This window comes from Maniola jurtina, chromosome 15 (genome assembly GCF_905333055.1).
Source record: "Maniola jurtina chromosome 15, ilManJurt1.1, whole genome shotgun sequence".
Classification (NCBI taxonomy): Eukaryota; Metazoa; Arthropoda; class Insecta; order Lepidoptera; family Nymphalidae; genus Maniola; species Maniola jurtina.
The window spans coordinates 12,580,243-12,600,480 of NC_060043.1; the positions used below are offsets into that span (position 1 = coordinate 12,580,243).

Sequence of the window (20,238 nt, forward strand, 5' to 3'; positions counted from 1 at the left end):
TATTTATATTTCGCACGCGCACGGTCATCAACCCGAGCTAAGGAGCGTGCGAGCAAGAGCACTCGCAACCCTGCATGGTTGAAAGGGGAAAACCTTTAGTTCAATTAATATTAGTTTAGTTTAGTTCAATTAGTAGCAAAAATTCGTCTCTTTCGTCTGTAATCGTATGTGGAAAAGCGAATTTTCGCACGATTATAAGTGCGAAAACAGAAAGTGACCGTGAAAGCCAACCTGCAAAATATGATCTTGATCATAAATTCCTAGTTAAATTGATGTAATAGTTAGCAATTGTTTTAAATTATCAATCATACCCATCTTTAAAGGCATTACGCATTACTGATTATGTTCCTGCGGTATGTATTTCATATCCCGATTGCCATCTCGACCTGTCGCGAACTATAGTTGTGCGCTATACCTATATAGTTTGCATAAATAAATGAAACACCACGGAGTAGCATTGGCATTTCACTAGCACTGATGCTATCACATAGATAGGACCAGAACTTTACCGGCACCAATAGTAAACTTAGTATGAGTTTCATCTGAACAACGTTGGCAGTTTTCGAATTTATATATCGATAAATACATAACACAAGATAAGCTAACGTTTAATATCAAATAAGTCGGGTTTTCCTTCCTGACGCTATAACTCCATAACGCACGAACCGATTTCCACGGTTTTGCATTCGTTGGAAAGGTCTCGGGCTACGTGTGGTTTATAGCAAAGAAAATTCAGGATTTCGAAAAACCTAAATCCACGCGGACGAAGTCGCGGGCGTCAGCTAGTAACCCAATAATTATTTTAAATTTTCATTAAATTTTATATCGAGATCGCGTAATTGTTTTCGGTTTTCGGTTTCAGTGTAAACTTCAGAACTCTTTATTTTAGGTATAAAATTATGATGAAATTTTTAATAATAACACCATCCGGAGCATCTTCCCGGGGTCCCGCCCTGAAGGTTTCGTACCAGAAGGGTGCCAACGGAACCCCATTACCAATAAGCCTCCGCTGTCCATCCGTCAGTCAGTCAGTGGGCTGTATCTCATGAACTATTTATAGGTGGAGTCGAAATTTTCACAGAGTACTTATGTATATCTTTTGACGCAATAACAACAAATAGGCATAATAAAAATTTTGCATTGCAAAATGCAGCATTTTGTAAGTAATTAACTTATTCTCTATTCAAATACACAAACGAATAAAGACAATTATCATCATCATTAGCCACCGATAGACGTCCACGGCAAGCCACTAACGTGAGCACAGATTAAACACCATCACTCCCTTCTGTCATCCGTCAATGTATCATCCACTCTTTTTATACGCATATCCTCTTTCATGCATTCCACCCACCTTTTTTTTGGTCGTTCTCTCCTCTTTTTTTCTTCCACATGTATATTTAAGAGGAGTCTCTCCGTCACTCGCTTCATACAAACGTAGTTCCAATTTCATTTGAATATTAAGCAACCAAAGTCCATGAAATTTTGCAGAACTATTCTAGAAACTAATATCTATGTTTGTGGTTTTCCAGATAAAATATTCTATTTCAAAGTCACGCGGTGTTAAAAATTTACATACAAATCTTTGAGCCCCTGTAATTTTAAAACTTCATATTTTTAGAAAAATCTAAAACACCACAGACACAGATATTAATTTCTAGAATATGTCTGCAAAATTTCATGGACTTTGGTTGCTTAATATTCAAATGAAATAGGAACTACGATTGTATGAAGCGAGTGACGAAAAGAGCCCTGTTAACTTTCTTCTAGTAATGCTAGCTTTCCTCCGCATTATATGCCCTTACCATACTAGCCTATTACCTCTCATATTTTCTACCACTGGCGCTACTTTCAAAGATCCCCTTTATATATCTCAACATTTGAATACCATATCTGTATACGAGGATGAATTTGGCGAATCTCATTTGGCGTTGACAGCTGGTTTGGTGACGTCAGCAAATGATACGGACTCGTGTACTTAATAATGAGAGAACGGTCGGCGATATTTCGGCGCTAGTGTTGATTGAGTGGTGTTTCCTGACTGTTGTTCTGGCACGCAAACCGTTTGTACAACAGTTCGATCTAATACTGCTCCCAAATAGCCGTATGTGTTACTGTTTGAACCTGTACTGTTGTAGATTTGCTAGTTATGGATAGACAGATTTTGATTGTAAAGACTTTTGGATTTCATGATTTCTTTTGAATTTAGGTATAAAATAAAGTCTGTAAAAGGTATGGTACTTTTTTGTTAAAGTCAAAATTAAAATTGTGAATATCGAAGAAAAATCTAAAACAAATAGGCTACACTTATAATTTGATTAATTGGTTGTAATTTGATTAATTGATACTTAACTACTTTGAGTCAAATAAGTAGCTAAGTAGGTAATGGTCAACTTAAAATTAAGGCTATAGGGGTTCCAAACGCGCTCTAAGCTGTGAAGAAGTCCATGAAAAACTCAGCCTGGTATTTATTCTTTGTACTTAGTAAAAAAAGCAAGATTGCGAATTTTAAAATGGCCACCGTGCAAATTAAAAGTACATAGTCTCTTAACTTGTACAGAACCCTTCGTGTGTAAGACCGACTCGCGCTTGCCTGGTTTTCTGATCCATTAATTTTTGTCTCCAAATTAACATGTTACACAACGTTTTCTGCATAGATTATAAGGGGAATGAAAAGATAACAAAAAAATTTTTCATTAAGCACCCCCTTCAGAAAAACAAATTGCTATTGACCGGTGCCCCTTCGAAACGGTTTGATGAATAAGCAAATGAATCTGTACCAATTAACTACGGGACGGGTACCGCTAATTGGAACGGTACCACAGAATACATAATAGTAGGTACAGGTACCGGTACGCGGTCTGTGTCCGTATACATTTTATTTTGATACACGGTTATTGAATTCATTATTTTGGATGGGTGTCACTTATACACAGTTAATAATTTTGTGGTGGAGTGGCCAACTTTTCTACTTTTGTGAATCTGTAAAGCGGAATTTACATTACGAAATTAGTAGCACGAAATTAGTTTCTCGAAATTAATTTCACTATCAGTTGGGCGAAATTAGACATTTACACGAGCAATTATTGATAGTGAAATTAATGTCGTGAAACTATTTTCGTGCCACTAATTTCGTAATGTAAATTCCGCTTTAAGTTTAAGTTTAATGATCTGTATCAAAAGTTTTTCCGTATTAAATTGTAAGGACTTCCACACGCCACGATTTTGAACCGCCTGAATCCAGCGGCTCCCTGCGATTCGTATGATGTCATCCGTCCATTTATTTTAGCGAGTACTAAAGTTACAGAAGAAATTGTAAATAATTTACAGAAAAGTAACAAAAGGTACCTAAATTTGTAACAATCCGGACCCTTGATTTACCCTAACAATTTATTTGGTGAAAAGAAAGAAAAATATACCGCGAAAAAAGGCGCACTTTAAAAATATATGCCAGAAAGCGCGCCATTAAATTTTATTTAGGAACCGGAAAACAAAACTTTAGTGTAAACGTAAATTGTCCCACACCGCGACACGGTTCGCTTTTAGGTATAAAAACGGGACTTGAATAGTGCAACAATTAAGAATAACAGAAAAATACGTGCGGTAAAACCTTTTGTACACTATATACCACAATTCATAACACTTAACAGAGCTCTCTCCGTCACTTACTCCATACAATCGTAGTTCCAATTTCATTTGAATATTAAGCACCCAAAGTCCATGGAATTTTGCAGACATATTCTAGAAACTAATATCTGTGCCTGTGCTGTTTTAGATTTTTCTAAAAATATGTAGTTTTAAAATTACAGGGGGTCAAAAATTGTATGTGATTTTTTAAAACCGCGTAACTTTAAAACCGAATATTTTAACGGAAATCTGGAAAACCACAGGCATAGATATTAGTTTCTTGAACGTTTCTACAAAATTCCATTGGGTATGATTGGTTAGTATTCCAATGAGAGGCGAACTACGTTTGTATGGAGCAAGTGACGGAGAGACCCCTCTTAAAACCACCGCGTGGGCGTTCTGAAATCCAGTATAAACTGTTAAACGTTCTAATTTACGACACTAGGCGTTGTTTCTGTACTTATTCGCAGTTTGGAACGGCGCCAATTAGGGAAAGGTGGGGAAGACGTGGGACCGCAATCTTGTTCGGGCTTATCACTTTTCTCGTTCATTCAGCCTAGAAAGACTTTATTGTATACTTCGAGACTTGAGCACAAACTTGGAGTATTCTCCTTCGGGCTATCGGCTTTTGCTCAAGTTATCTAGTTCCTCTCAACTTTTCAATAAACAGCTTCAAGGTCAAACACTTTTAACACACATATCACACTAAAATATATTAATAAATCATGCCATACTTTCTATTTGAATTTTTTTTAAGGTAATTGCTATTTGACAAATCGCAAAAATGCTGTACTTTGAAGTAAATTGTTTATTTTTCTAAAGCATTAACATCTATTAAATACATGCAATTAAAAACTTCAGTTTGTGAAGATTATAAGGGCCTTTTTTAATTTAGTATACATTATCCCAATAATAAAAAAAAACAAGTTGAAAACATTGCTGTTCGCAACTTGTTCTGTAAAAGTTTTCTTTAACATCTTGATACTTTGAAGCCAACCTCCAGAAAATGATATGTTTAGGTTTAGCAATCAATTTGAACTGTTAGTTTTATACTAAATGTTTTTCATTTCTTAAATAATCTAAAACTAACCAAAAAACTTCCTGTGCTATTTATTTTCTTGCAGGCGCTCTATGGAATTCAGTGTCCACTGGACTGTCATGGCGGAAGGACTGTGCGCGTCATTTCGTCGCAAAATATTATTTAAAATGAATTTAAGCTTATTATTTTTGAATGAAAGTTGTGTTTATAATCGTTGAAAAATAAAATAGGGATTTTTTCATTTCTAAATGAAGCCTGCTTATATACTAAAATTTATTCGAAAGTTACGGTTTTACCAGGTAAATACTCGGAGGTTGTCATAGATTATGATGACAGATAGTAAGTGTTCTAAATAGGTATTATACCTATGTTTTTTAGGAGATAGCGCGCCTCGTTTCGGGCGCCGTGTTCCGAAATGGATTTCGTAGTAGTGCAAGTTTGGTGCAAGCCCCACATGACGGAGGGGTATGCGTCAGGCATTTCCTGTGTACAAAAAAAGACCTATATTTCGGATCCATTTTTCATCACTGACATCATGCACTATTCAAAGACTGGTCTTCAAGCATTGAGGAATTTTGGACGAGAGACATCTCGAAGGTTCCCGAAGGCTGCCTAACTGAGTTAGATTTGTCGGCTAGCTAGCTTTTTTTGAAATTGGACCTACTTAGCTGGATTGTGTGTTAGAGATTTCTTATGAGATATTATATGTACATAATATAACCATCATAAGGAAGCTCAGATTCATGCTGCGGGCAATGGGGAGAGCCTAAAGGTTGGAACGCCATTTCGGCGGCCGTGTTTCCTGCCATATATACCATAGATACCTGCAAGCCAAGAGTGAATAGGCATCTTCCAGGTAAGCGTGCTCCAACTTGGACCTCATCATTGCTTTCTTTAAAGCATGATTGTCGTCAAGCGCAAGCGCAAAGATTCAGGCGGCGCAAACCCGTAGCATGTGGAAGACCCTATTAAAGACCTATGTTCACTGTGGACGTCTGTCGGTTGATGTTGATGATTATGTCTTTAGTGCAAGTAGTTCAGTAGTTTCAGAGTTTATCGATAACAAACAAACAAACCTTTCCTCTTCATAATATATGTACTTAGTAGCGCAAACTTGGAAAAAATCTCGTGGAAACTCTTTGATTTTCCGAGATAAATGTAATTTTACCTGGCAGCCCTAATCAATTTTATCACTGATAATAATAACTAATTCATAACCGTTAAAACTAAGAGTCAAAATCTCGTTTTTCTAGTCGAGTTCCTTAGGCTCTTTGAACCCACCGCATTATTATCCCAAGAAAACCTACCATTAGATGTAGGAATAATGGAAAGAGGTCACAACCCTCAGCAATAAAGAATACGATGCGGAGAGAGATGTCACTCTCAAGGTCTTTAAATGTATCCATGCAAAAAACCACGTCGACTGGTTGCTCCGTTGCAGCGTGATTGAATATTAAACCAACAAACACACTTTCGCATTTGAAATATGGCCAGTGATTATAAGAAACAGTTTAAATCTCTCTCTGAGAGACGTTAGGCAAAGTGAACACGAATTATGACACTTCTGTGTTCTTATACAAGCTTAGGTCTCTCAATTTTGTCAATTAATGTCAAATTTCTTTCTCAGATCAAAACCTAGTAAGTGGTTTAAATTCAAGAGAAGTTTAGGCCGTAGTCTTCAACAAGAAACTCGGCGGTTGCTCTTTTCAAAGATTTGATGTACAATATTAAATTGCTTAAAACGCACATAACTGAAAAGTTAGTAGTGCGTGATTCCAGGATCGAACCCCCGACTTTCGATTAGGAGGCGGACGTTCTAACCACTAGGCTATGACAGTTTTTAAATTAAAGGGGTTTAAATATTTTAGTGTGAAGACTGGCCTACACATTTATTCATTAGATGTGCATCACTTTCTTTTTTAGGGTTCCGTACCTCAAAATGAAAAACGGAGCTCTTAAAGGATCACTTTGTTGTCTGTCCATTTGTCCGTCCATCCGTCAAGAAAACCTATACAGTACTTCCCGTTGATCTAGAATCACGAAATTTGTTCTCGGATTTATTCCTTTACTTGGGCTATGAGAGTTGAGACCTATCTACCTGCCCATAATTCTAGGTTAACGGGAAATACCCTATCGGTTTTCTTGACAGACACGACAGACGGACAGACGGACAGAAAGACAGACAACAAAGTGATCCTATAAGGGTCCCGTGTTTCCTTTTGAGATATGGAACCCTAAAAACATTATGTAAGTATGCAAAGTATTTCCCTTGCAAGCCATATTTAACAGTTGACATGTAGAGGTCATTGACTTTTCCTATCTTACTTTTAAGTTTTAATGCATCATTAAGTATTTACTGTTTTGACATGGTATTTAGATAATGGGTGATATTTATTTTATTTAATCTAATTCCTTTGAAAAACTTAGTAAGGCGCATTAATCTATAAAAAACCTAGCCAGTTCATAGACTTACTATGTTTTAAAATGGTCAAAGCGACTTACTAGCTTTTAATTTTACTTTAATGTGGGTGTCCTTACAATACAACGGGACATACTATGAAAGTTAGGCTTATGACATAAAACGATTTTCGGAAAAATGACATTTACTTTGTTTTGATATGGGGCGGTCGATATAATTAGGTACTAGGGTAAAGGCTCAAGTAAATGAACAGATTGGACGTTTTTACATGTATTAAGAGCTGGAATAAAAAACCGGCTGATATACCTTTTTTAAATATTTTCTTACAAATTCTTACACTTTTTTCAATTTCAATTTCAAAACCGTGTTCCGTTCAAACCGTTCAAAAGTGTGTGTGCGTGCGTCCATGTGTGTGTGTGAGTGTGTGTGAGTATATACTTGTCTGTATGTTTGTACGAGTGTTTGTTAGTGTGGTATTGCGTTGTATAACCACATGAGTAGCGAACAGAGTCAAAGCTTCATACAAGCGCGCTACGATAGGTACACTACTACAAGCTTGAGGCGCGTGTGTGCGTGAGCACAGGCGCTACGTCGCGTACGGAGAGAAATCGGTTTATACCGGCTCGGCCTGTGCTCAAGCTCAGGGGCTGCAGTACACGTCGCGCGTCGTGTTTTCATTTAATTTAATGTTAATGATAATAATTTAAATAGTGTTTAAAATCTATTTTCTTGAACTGTCATAGATTTTGTTCAAAATCAATATTTGAGGATCCCTAGGATCACAAAACAGGATATTGTTACCAAATTTAAAAAAATCGACGCCATTTTGAAATTCTTTGTTAATTGACCGATTTCGTTCAAAATCGATATTTAGAGCTCCCTGGGATCACGAAATAAGAAACTGTTACCAAAATTTAAAAAAGTCGACGCCATTTTGAAATTCTTTGTAAATTGACCGATTTCGTTCAAAATCGATATTTAGAGCTCCCTGGGATCACGAAATAAGAAACTGTTACCAAAATTTAAAAAAGTCAACGCCATTTTGAAATTCTTTGTTAATGGACCGATTTCGTTCAAAATCGATATTTAGAGCTCCCTGGGATCACAAAATAAGAAACTGTTACCAAAATTTAAAAAAGTCGACGCCATTTTGAAATTCTTTGTTAATTGACCGATTTCGTTCAAAATCGATATTTAGAGCTCCCTGCGATCACAAAATAAGAAACTGTTACCAAAATTTAAAAAAGTCGACGCCATTTTGAAATTCTTTGTTAATTGACCGATTTCGTTCAAAATCGATATTTAGAGCTCCCTGCGATCACAAAATAAGAAACTGTTACCAAAATTTTAAAAAGTCGACGCCATTTTGAAATTCTTTGTTAATTGACCGATTTCGTTCAAAATCGATATTTAGAGCTCCCTGCGATCACAAAATAAGAAACTGTTACCAAAATTTTAAAAAGTCGACGCCATTTTGAAATTCTTTGTTAATTGACCGATTTCGTTCAAAATTGATATTTAGAGCTCCCTGCGATCACAAAATAAGAAACTGTTACCAAAATTTAAAAAAGTTGACGCCATTTTGAAATTCTTTGTTAATTGACCGATTTCGTTCAAAATCGATATTTAGAGCTCCCTGGGATCACAAAATAAGAAACTGTTACCAAAATTTAAAAAAGTTGACGCCATTTTGAAATTCTTTGTTAATTGACCGATTTTGTTCAAAATCGATATTTAGAGCTCCCTGGGATCACAAAATAGGAACCTGTAACCAAAATTTAAAAAAGTCGACGCCATTTTGAAATTCTTTGTAAATTGACCGATTTCGTTCAAAATCGATATTTAGAGCTCCCTGGGATCACGAAATAAGAAACTGTTACCAAAATTTAAAAAAGTCAACGCCATTTTGAAATTCTTTGTTAATGGACCGATTTCGTTCAAAATCGATATTTAGAGCTCCCTGGGATCACAAAATAAGAAACTGTTACCAAAATTTTAAAAAGTCGACGCCATTTTGAAATTCTTTGTTAATTGACCGATTTCGTTCAAAATCGATATTTAGAGCTCCCTGCGATCACAAAATAAGAAACTGTTACCAAAATTTAAAAAAGTCGACGCCATTTTGAAATTCTTTGTTAATTGACCGATTTCGTTCAAAATCGATATTTAGAGCTCCCTGCGATCACAAAATAAGAAACTGTTACCAAAATTTTAAAAAGTCGACGCCATTTTGAAATTCTTTGTTAATTGACCGATTTCGTTCAAAATCGATATTTAGAGCTCCCTGCGATCACAAAATAAGAAACTGTTACCAAAATTTTAAAAAGTCGACGCCATTTTGAAATTCTTTGTTAATTGACCGATTTCGTTCAAAATTGATATTTAGAGCTCCCTGCGATCACAAAATAAGAAACTGTTACCAAAATTTAAAAAAGTCGACGCCATTTTGAAATTCTTTGTTAATTGACCGATTTCGTTCAAAATCGATATTTAGAGCTCCCTGGGATCACAAAATAAGAAACTGTTACCAAAATTTAAAAAAGTTGACGCCATTTTGAAATTCTTTGTTAATTGACCGATTTTGTTCAAAATCGATATTTAGAGCTCCCTGGGATCACAAAATAGGAACCTGTAACCAAAATTTAAAAAAGTCAACGCCATTTTGAAATTCTTTGTTAATTGACCGATTTCGTTCATAATCGATATTTAGAGCTCCCTGGGATCACAAAATAAGAAACTGTTACCAAAATTTAAAAAAGTTGACGCCATTTTGAAATTCTTTGTTAATTGACCGATTTTGTTCAAAATCGATATTTAGAGCTCCCTGGGATCACAAAATAGGAACCTGTAACCAAAATTTAAAAAAGTTGGCACCATTTATAATTCTTTCTAAATTGACTGATTTCGTTCAAAATCGATATTTAGATCTATCGATCGATATTTAAAGATCGATATTTAAACTAGGCAATCACAACAAAAACAAACTTTACCATCTTGTTGAACAAATAACTATTGTTAATTAAATTGTATCCTCCAGTGCCAGCCCTACCAAAATAGTTATAAATTTTGCTCGCTTCTTAGAAGCTTTGCCTCTGTTTGCTACTCTATGGTATAACACCATGTTAGTAAATCTTAGTATATTTTTAACCGACTTTAAAAAAAGGAAGAGGTTCTGAATTCGTTGGTATCTTTTTTTTTATGTATGTTCCCCGATTACTCAAAGACGCCTGGACCGATTTGGATTTTTTTTTTGTTTGATAGGGTATAAGTGGTCCCATATAAATTTGGTAAAGATCTGATGAATATCTTTGAAGATGGAGAACAGAACTCCTCAATGGATAAGAGCAAATTCAATTTTTTTTTAATGTATGTTCACCGATTGCTCAAAGACGCCTGGACCGATTTGGAATATTTTTTTTTTTGAAAAGCTAGGTATACTTTGCAGGTGGTCCCATATAAATTTGATGAAGTTCTGATGAATATCTTCTGAGATGGAGAACAGAACTCCTCAATGGATAAGAGCAAATTGCTCGCGATCAGTGTAATTGCTTAGTAAACAGTAGGGTTTTAGCTGGGCATGGCATATTATTATAGTACAGTGGGGCCACTAAAAATTTTGAAATAAAAAATTTTCAAAATAAAAATAAAACCGACTTCAAAAACCACAATAACTTAAATTATTTTTTACTTTTTAGTGTTTGTGATTTTGAAGTCGGTTTTATTTTTCTTTTGAATTTTTTTTATATTTATTCTGGTATTCTTCTTTCTTGTATATGGATCCCTCTTGGGTATCCCCATTTCTCTCTGTCTTTGGTACTATCAAGCTAATTTTCTCTCGCGATTTGCACAATAGCATTAGACCAACGCGTCTTCGGTCTACCTACCTGTCCTTCTTTCATCTGTAAAAATCGATACAATATGACCATTTGCATTTCAGTTTTAGGGCATGTCTCAAGGTGTCTGTAGGCTTTGTCTTTTTTCTTATGTCTTCAATTCTCACTTTGAATATTTTTTGCTTAATTTATGCACCTTGCCATCGCCCTTTAGCAAGTCACTATTTCTTTTTATATTCTTTGTCTGGACCCATGTTTGGCTGGCATAGGTAAGGCATGGCAGGATGCATGTATCTATAACGGATCTTTTAAGATGTACTGGGTAAGCTCCTTTCATTCTTTCCTTTTGTGCCCAGTAAAACAAGCATACTCGGGCTACTTTGAGAACCCATTAGCAGCTAACAGCAAGGCCTGGACTCCAATTTTTATATGTGGAAGCTGTATTTCCTCGTTGCGTTTATGAGCAAATAAGAATAGTTAACTACTAAAAAAAAATTATAATTTGGCGCAAACCATCTAAACACCATGATGATTATTATTTCTGCGTTGTGAATATTACCAGAAGAAACAGCAAAAAAAATTGTTCCAAGCGGCTCTATTGTAACTTGCAGTCTGCAATTTGAACGATTCTGACTTCTGGTGATAAATCTGTACCTCAGCCCCAACCCAGTACCTCTAATCTACCATTCTACTCTTAACATATTCAGTAGCTGATGTTGCACTTCCAGCGACTTGGATGCAACAAGGGCGTTAAGTTTCATTTTCTCTGTAGTCATTTGGACTGTTTTCCAGAAAATTTAGGTGACTTTCAAACTAAGATAACTATACCAAAGGGGATAATATCATATGAAAGGGCTGTATTATACATTCTAAAACAGGTTTTATTTATTATTATTATGTAAAATAGTTTTTGATTTATCGCGCAAAATGTAGAAAAAAATATACAATAAGTCAAAAACTGAAAATCTGACATTTTTTTTAAAATTCCAAGCCGAAAATATACTTAAGAATTTATTAATAGGAATCGAGAGTTTATGCACTAGATAGAGTTCGTTCATTCACTGAAATTCCCAGTTCATTTACTGGCAATTTATCCTTTTGTTAAATAAAATAATTTATAATAATTAATACCACGCATTTTTTTGCGTTTTTGATATTTAAATAATTTAAGAGTGTATACCTACTGTGTATAGACACAGATAAAAAAAAATATAAAAATTATATATAGAACGATTCTCATAAATCTTAATTTTAGGTCAAAGTCAGGGTAGTCCTTATTCGTTCATTTACTGGATCTTTTACCCTCCTACGTCAAAATACTAAAAGTCCGCGTAAATTTCGCAGATTAAAATGTCTGCTTGATTAATTGTCAATAGAGGGTCATGACATGTCAAAATTGCTAGTTTGAAGGGGAAATCGTCAATGTCATTCGCATAGGTTTTCCTCTTAAATAAAGAATATTAGCCATGTTAAATGACTAATATTCCCCTTTCCTCTCCAACTAAGCGTCAGGCTTGTGTTAGGAGTAGGTACGACAATAGGGCAACGGGCGGGGTTTGAACCGTCGACCTTTCGGTTTTCAGTCCACTCTTTTACCGGTTGAGCTATTGAGGCTCTAATTTGAATCTTTAGCTGTCGGAATTATTTTCATAGAAGAATTAGGTGGTTTTGTTGATTACAAGATGAAGCCCTCAACTTCATTCCTGTGGATTTACCTTTAAAAATGCCGTGAAAACACAGAAATCATGAATATGTTTTCGGGATAAAAGTATAGACACGTCTTTCTACAATATATAGGTCGTTAACTCAAGGTCTTTCATATAAAAAATTACGCCGATCCGTTATTCTTTTGCGGCGTGATTCAAGGAAAAGTAACAAGCATACTTTTAGCATTTGTAATAAATAGTAGTGATCAATTTTGTATATATGTTAACCCCGAAATAAGTCTAAAATCATTAATATTATGTGTTCGTTGTAATAAACTCAAGGCGATAATCTTAATATGACGGGGGAAATTGCATCACCAGAAAGAACAACAATGAATTTCTTGTAGCTATATTGATCACTGTTTCACTTTTTAAGGTTATGGTATAGAAATGGGCCGTCCATCGATTTATCGAGTCACTACTATACTCACAATGTAAGGTGTGAAGGTAGGCAACGGTCGTACCCGTACCTACGTTCACGCTTATTTACATTTAATCAACGTCTATCTGTTGAGTTCATTCCTGTACTCACAAAATATAGATAAATTAACATTGTAAAGCGAATATTTATTTCAGTGAATCCCTACAAATTGTGTACATTATTTCATAATACCTGCATTTATTTATGATATCTAATAGTTGTATCTATGGTCTCTGATAAAAATATTCCTGAAAAGCCGGCAATGCATTGGCGATTCCTCTGTTACTGCAAACGTTCATGGGTGGTTGTAATCTAAATATATAAAAGAAAAAACTAACTGACTGACTGACTGATCTATCAACGCACAGCTCAAACTACTGGACAGATCGGGCTGAAATTGGCATGCAGATAGCTATTATGACGTAGACATCCACTAAGAAAGGATTTTTGAAATGTCAACCTCTAAGGGGTAAAATAGGGGTTTGAAATATGTGTAGTACCCGCGGACGAAGTTGCGGACATAAACTAGTCACTTAATATCAAGTGACCCACCGGCATATTGCTCGCTATTTATAATCAGACAGACAGACAACAAAGTGATCCTAAAAGGGTTCCGTTATTCCTTTTGAGGTACGGGACCCTAAAAAAACATAATATTATCTTGTGACTATAATCAACTAGCTGGTGCCCGCGACTTCGTTCGCGTGGATGTGGGTTTTTTAAAATTCCCGTGGGAACTTTTTGTTTTTCCGGGATAAAAAGTAGCCTATGTGCTAATCCAGGGTATAATCTATCTCCATTCTAAATTTCAGCCCAATCCGTCCAGTAGTTTTTGCGTGAAGGAGTAACAAACATACACACACACACATACACATACAAACTTTCTCCTTTATAATATTAGTGTGATGTAATTTAAAGAAAAAACAGGCTAAAATTTACACCAACAACAAGTTGGACATTTTAAATCCAATATAAACCGTTGTAGCTAAAATTCGTAACACTTACGGCGTGGCATTTTAAATTTCCTAATTCATGGCTTTGGGGTTTTTCGGTATCAGAGAGCAAGCAGAACATTGTTTTGCTCGTGTTCCAAGTTTGGAAGTGTGCCAATTAAGGAAAGGTGGTAGTTGTGCCGCGACCTTGTTCAGGTATATCAGTGTTATCGTTGCTTGTCTACGTTTGTTCCAGCTTGGGATGTGTATTGTTTCTAGCTTTGTCTTATCTCGAGGTTGTGTCACAAAGTACCGCGGATTTGAATAGTTTGTTGCTTTCTAAAGTTATGTAAGTTTGCCAAAAAAGTTTGTGCAGCTTATCGTACGTCCATAGCGTGTTCACACGTCTACGACTTCTGTGTAGATTGTCAGTTCTCCGGAAATAGCTCAAAATTTAAAAAACCCCCGACACGAAAACCTCTGTAAGAAAATTAGAAAAGAGCTGATAACTTTCAAACGGCTGAACTGATTTTCTTCAATTATAGCTCAGAACACTCTCGATCAAGCTACCTTTCAAACAAAAAAACTAAATTAAAATCGGTTCATTAGTTTAGGAGCTACGATGCCACAGATAGATACATAGATACACACGTCAAACTTATAACACCCCTCTTTTAGGTCGGGAGATTAAAAATCAGACGAGAAACTTGTCATCCGCGATGGAAGAAAAAGCGAAGAACTTCATAGACTTTTTGATCTTGTCGAGTTCCTTCTTGTAGGAAGTCTGCATGTTATTTATTTTCCTCAAAACTATCTCGCTGTATTCTTAAATTAATCTATCGTAGGCAGCATTTTATTGCGATAGTGTTACGCTTTAATTTTCGTATGCCACAAGCAATCTTCATTTCTATGACACTGGATAAGCTCTTCCAATAGCTTATGGATGCCTACAATCTACGATAAAACTGTGCAAACGCGATCAACAACGATTTATCGAATAGATTTTGTAACTGCCTCCGATCGTATGCACAAACCGAAAAATCTGCACCAATTTTCGTATAATCGTTATATTTCGTTTATAAGATATTTAGTATAAGAACGTATTTAGTCAATGTACGCCTGACTAGTTTCGAACCAATTCGGGGACCTTTTTCATAGGGACTCAGCTCGCTGCGCGTCGCAGTTGAGACAGCGAGCCACCTTTTCATTACCTACATGTTCGATAAAACTGCACAAACAGATTCTCACTCAAATCGCTACGATAAATCGTTTTCGTTTGTACTGGCCATTACTAGTACCGTGTGGCCACTGTTCAATATCGTTAGTTCCATTCACGTCATAGCTCTAACACCTACCTCAGTCCCCTGCACCTTGAGCTTCATGTGGTCTTCTCGAGTGGTCTTCCCGTCTTTCCTCTTCTTCCAACAGTACCCGTCGCGTCGGTAGCGAACTTTCTTGCGGCTGTACAGAAGCATCGACCCACTTTTCGGTCTGAAACAATCAGAAAAACAATCCATTGAATCAAATGTATAGGTCATCATGATTAACCCACTCGGGTATCCTCTCAGAATGAGAAGAGCTTAGACCATAGTCTTCCACACTCGTCCAGTGTGGATTGGCAGACTACACACACCTTTTAAAACATTATGGAGGACACTCAGGCTTGCAGGTTTTTTCACGATATTTTTCTTTAAGCAAAACAGAGAAAAAACATCGTAAAGAAAACAGATGGTAGTTAATTATTTAAAATGCATATAACCCCGAAAAGTTAGAAGTGCTATACATATTATTTGGGCAAAGTTATGAGTTCAATAAATTTTATTCCATAGCTCTAATCAGTTTCAAGCTCAACGCGACATCCTATATCAGAAATCTAAATCGCATGGCTTTGCCGGCTTTCTCCAAAAAAAAAATTCTAAAGTTTTCCGCCCAATTTATAACAATCCACCACTTGATTGATCGAGTGCATCGCTCATCTTCGGATCAGAACAAGCAGATGGATGGATGGATTACGATGAAATGGATTTGGCAACAGAAAAACGGTGAACTCCAAACCCGGGCGCTTTAATCAAATCATCCGTAACACTGCCAGTATTAAAATATTCAATCATCGGATTTCGTGGGTTTTTCAGAGATATTGTTGACCTAAAGAACAGATTTATGCTTTGTTTTTTATTCGTTATCATTTTTTTCTTCACTACTAATACAAGCTAAAATACATAGGTATGTTTATATAGTTTTCAGAGAAATCTCGTGTCTTTGGCCGCATAAAAATGCTGATGTATTTAAATTTCAATGCATACCTAAGTCAGACTAATATTATAGATGTGAAAGCGCGTCTATTTGTCTGTCTGTGTGCTATGAAATGAAATGAAATGAAATGATTCTTTATTTTGCGAAATGTGAGTAACAATGGTGGTAGGTATATTGACAGGTCCTTGGTCCTTCACATTTTGCCATTTGTGTATGGCGTGCAAAATATATAGTTTAACTATTAATTACAATAAATAACCAATAAAAAATAAGAATATTAATTGAGATTGAAATGACCACGCGACCCATAACAGTCCGCGCTATCCTTTTACAGTCTATATACCCATCAAAAATATTTTAATGTTTGTTACTGAGAGTTTGCAATCCGGGGACGGGCGTAGGCTCCTTTTTATCCCGGAAAATCAAAGAATTCTTACGGGATTTAAAAAACCTATTGAACCTTCGACTATGAATCTCTCATAATATTATATTCGTGGATGATTTGTATATGTTATCACGGCGCAATAATGGCCGATCGATAAATCACTTTGGGGAAATTGTTATGGATGACCCTCGCTAGATTATCTTTCGGAACTCGCAATCATCTCTACTATGTGAGTAATATTAATATTGCCTACATAGACTACCTACGTACAGATGCAAATATTTTTCCCGTATATCGTACACGATATTTTATCGAATAGAGCAGTGAGAGCAAAAAAAAAATACTAAATTGTTTACATAAAATCGAAGAGTTCCGCGGACCAGGCATCATCTTGTATTCAAATTCAAATTCAAATTATTTTTATTCAATTAAACTTTTACAAGTGCTTTTGAATCGTCAAAACAATCTACCACTGGTAGATCATTGTATAGCTGTTATAATTGGCTCCCATTACTGAAATTCGGTCAGTTATTATATTAGTCACACTTGACCAATTTAATAGTTGAAAAATGTTGCCACTCTGAATAAAAAATAATCCGAAAAGAGCAAACTAAATAGGCTTTTGAAGCACAGCGTATAAATACAGCCGTGGAAGGCATATTAGCCTGATTTTCGGTACTCCGTTTCGGTAAAGAACTGACAGAGGCTTTTGATTGCTTTGTAACGCTCTCACATAAAATACATAAGACTTGTCAGTAAATGTTGCGAGGCATCATTAGGGTTGTCACCTTCTTTTTATCTTCTCTACATTCATCATCATCCCATTGCCGATACTGAGCATGGGTCTCCTCTCAGAGTAGGATTTGGCCATAGTCTACTAGCTGGCCAAGTGTAGAGTGGGAGACTATTGCAAAACTGTAAATGTCTGTCAATTGTTTTGATTTGAATTTCGCGTGAGCCATAACTTCAGTGTCATCAGGTAAGAGAATCTATGTTCACCGAAAATAATACTAAAAAAATTAATTTCCAAATAAATCTAATCAAAAAGTGTGGCAACTGGAACCTTGTAGAAAAAAAAATTAATAAATAAAAATAAGCAGGTGGGTCACCTGATGTTAAGTGATCACTGAATACTGTGGCTCATGAACGTTTGCAGTAATGAATAAAATGCTAATGCCTTGCCCGCTTATCGTTGCACGTACATTGCACGTTAGTAAGAGTTCCAGGAGCCTCTTAATATGCGCTGAGAATGGCCATCGAGGGGCTTTAGTGGGTAAAAATCCCACATAACCCGATTTCTCCTCAAAGAGATCGGGTGTCTTGAGAAGATTTTTGCCCGTCAACAAAAAAGGTGGCAGCCCTAAAACCGACCCACTTTATAAACTAGTGTTGTGCCAGTAAAAGTTTTAATAAATTTAATTGCGGAATGCATGATTTTATTTTCAGCGCCCGCTTGTTGCCGAAAGAAAAAAAGATAAAGCAAAAAGATACCAGATGTTCCAACTAAAAAGTAATTTGCAAATTGCCTTATTATACGTTCTGTTGGTGATTTAGTATTTATTTACTTTTTAGACTTAATAATTATAATTAATATTAAAAAAAAAAGTATGAGATAGGTCTGTCACTGTGGGTCAGCTAGATATAAATCCATACTTCCATATTACTTATCTTAAGTATAATAACTCTAAAAGCATGTTCATCTGTCTATCTCCTATCTTTTCACGGCTGTTTGAAAATTTTTTTTGACCCGACCCGGGAATCGAACCCTGGGACCTCGTCATCTGCAGTCGAGCATGCTAACTACTAGACCAACAGAGAGTTAACTTCCTAAATATAGGTAGGTAAAGATCAATAATGATGACGGCGCATCAAAGTTACGCTCGTTATAAACTACCCAATTTCCTGCGTGATACAGCCTCCGATACATTTTACATATCGGCCTATATTACATTAGTTACAAGTTGGGTAATATAAACTTTGTATTATAAACTAGACTAGATGATGCCCGCGAGTTCGTCCGCGTGGACTACACTTTCTAACCCCTTCTGGTTTGAACTTTCAAAATTTTTTCTTAGCGGATGTCTATTTCATAATAGAGCTATATGCGTGCCAAATTTCAGCCCGAATCCGTCCTGTAGTTTGAACTCTGCGTTGATAGATCAGTCAAGGCACATACTAGGGCAAGAAAAATTTTTTTTTCCCCGCTCCTTGATTTAGATTGTAGCCCCTCTGAAAACTAATTTAATTGAATTTCTAATTTAATATTCGGTTTCGGGTCAATATTCTACACCAAATGCCAAAATTTCAGGTTTGTAACTTATTCAGTCTACGAGCAAGAGACCTGTGACACACGGACAGACAGACAGACGGACTGCCGACAGACAAACGAACAGACAGTAGAGCGACATTAATAGGGCTCCGATTTTACCCTTTGGGTACGAATCCTAAAAATGTACGTGTCAAAGGATTCCACAAAGCCGCAAACTTCATTCTTCTAAGAGCACGGGTAATGTGCTAAGTTGAAAATTCGATTTCCCGAGCAAAGTCAGCTTCAATTAGCTACTAATAATATTACCCCGCATTTATATTGCTAACCACCACCGCAACACGCGCGGCCGGCCAACCGAATTAGTATAGGTCGGGTTACTTGCCAAAAGAATTCTGTACCCTGTCCTAGTATCTAATTTAAAGCTCATTTATATTATTATGTCATCACATTACCTATCTCTATATAGAATACAAAAAAGTCACTTTCCGCTGTCTGTCCCAACTTACGCGACTCCGCTCCCACCTAACCAAAGTACGAACGAATATGAGCTTTCAAATATGCTAGCTAACTTGTATCTGAATTTAAAAAAAAACCGGCCAAGTGCGAGTCAGACTCGCGCACTGAGGATTCCATACTCGGGTATTTTTTCCAATAATTTTGCACGATAAATAAAAATCTGTTTTAGGATGTACAGGTAAAGCCCTTTCATAATATTATGATACCCCACTTGGTATAGCGATCTTACTTTGAAAACTGAAACACATCTAAATTTTTTTTAAATGATGTAACCACAAATTCGCCCTACTATATAAGACCTACCTACCTGCCTTTCATGATTCTAGGTCAACGGGAAGTAGGTACCCTATAGGTTTCTTGACAGACACGACGGACAGACAGACAGACTGACAGACAACAAAGTTATCCTATAAGGGTTCCGTTTTTCCTTTTGAGGTACGGAACCCTAAAAAATTGAAAAAAGGTCTATTTTTATTTTATTTAAGGTTCCGTATCTCAAAATGAAAAACGGAACCCTTATAGGATCATCTTGTTGTCTGTCTGTCTGTCCGTCCGTCCCTCCGTCCGTCGTGTCGTGAAGTCCTTACAAGAAATTGATGTCCAGCAGTGGACGTCTATTATTTGATGATAATGTTTGTAGTCGCTTCACAGTTATAAATTGCAAAGCCTTTCATTTGTGTCAAGCGCAACGTTTGAGAGAAATTCACATTGTCGTCACAATCGTTGTCGGACAAAAAATCGCAACTAACATCACCTTGATTTATGTGTCCAATACGCGATTTATTAGTCGCCGAAAACTCATGAATTTGACGCCCGTTTTTGTTCTGACAACGCGATC

The 20,238-nt window shown here is 36.2% G+C and overlaps 1 protein-coding gene across 3 annotated transcripts in view; it reads right to left on the minus strand.

Moving 5' to 3' along the window:
• LOC123872737 (calmodulin-binding transcription activator 2) overlaps window positions 1-20,238 on the minus strand; it is a 181,580-nt gene that overhangs the window by 52,325 nt on the left and 109,017 nt on the right. For all 3 annotated transcript variants that reach the window (XM_045917250.1, XM_045917249.1, XM_045917248.1), the window contains one exon: window positions 15,333-15,468. In XM_045917250.1, coding sequence (XP_045773206.1) covers window positions 15,333-15,452 — 120 coding nt within the window. In that variant the 5' untranslated portion in view covers window positions 15,453-15,468. The remainder of the gene's footprint in view (window positions 1-15,332; window positions 15,469-20,238) is intronic.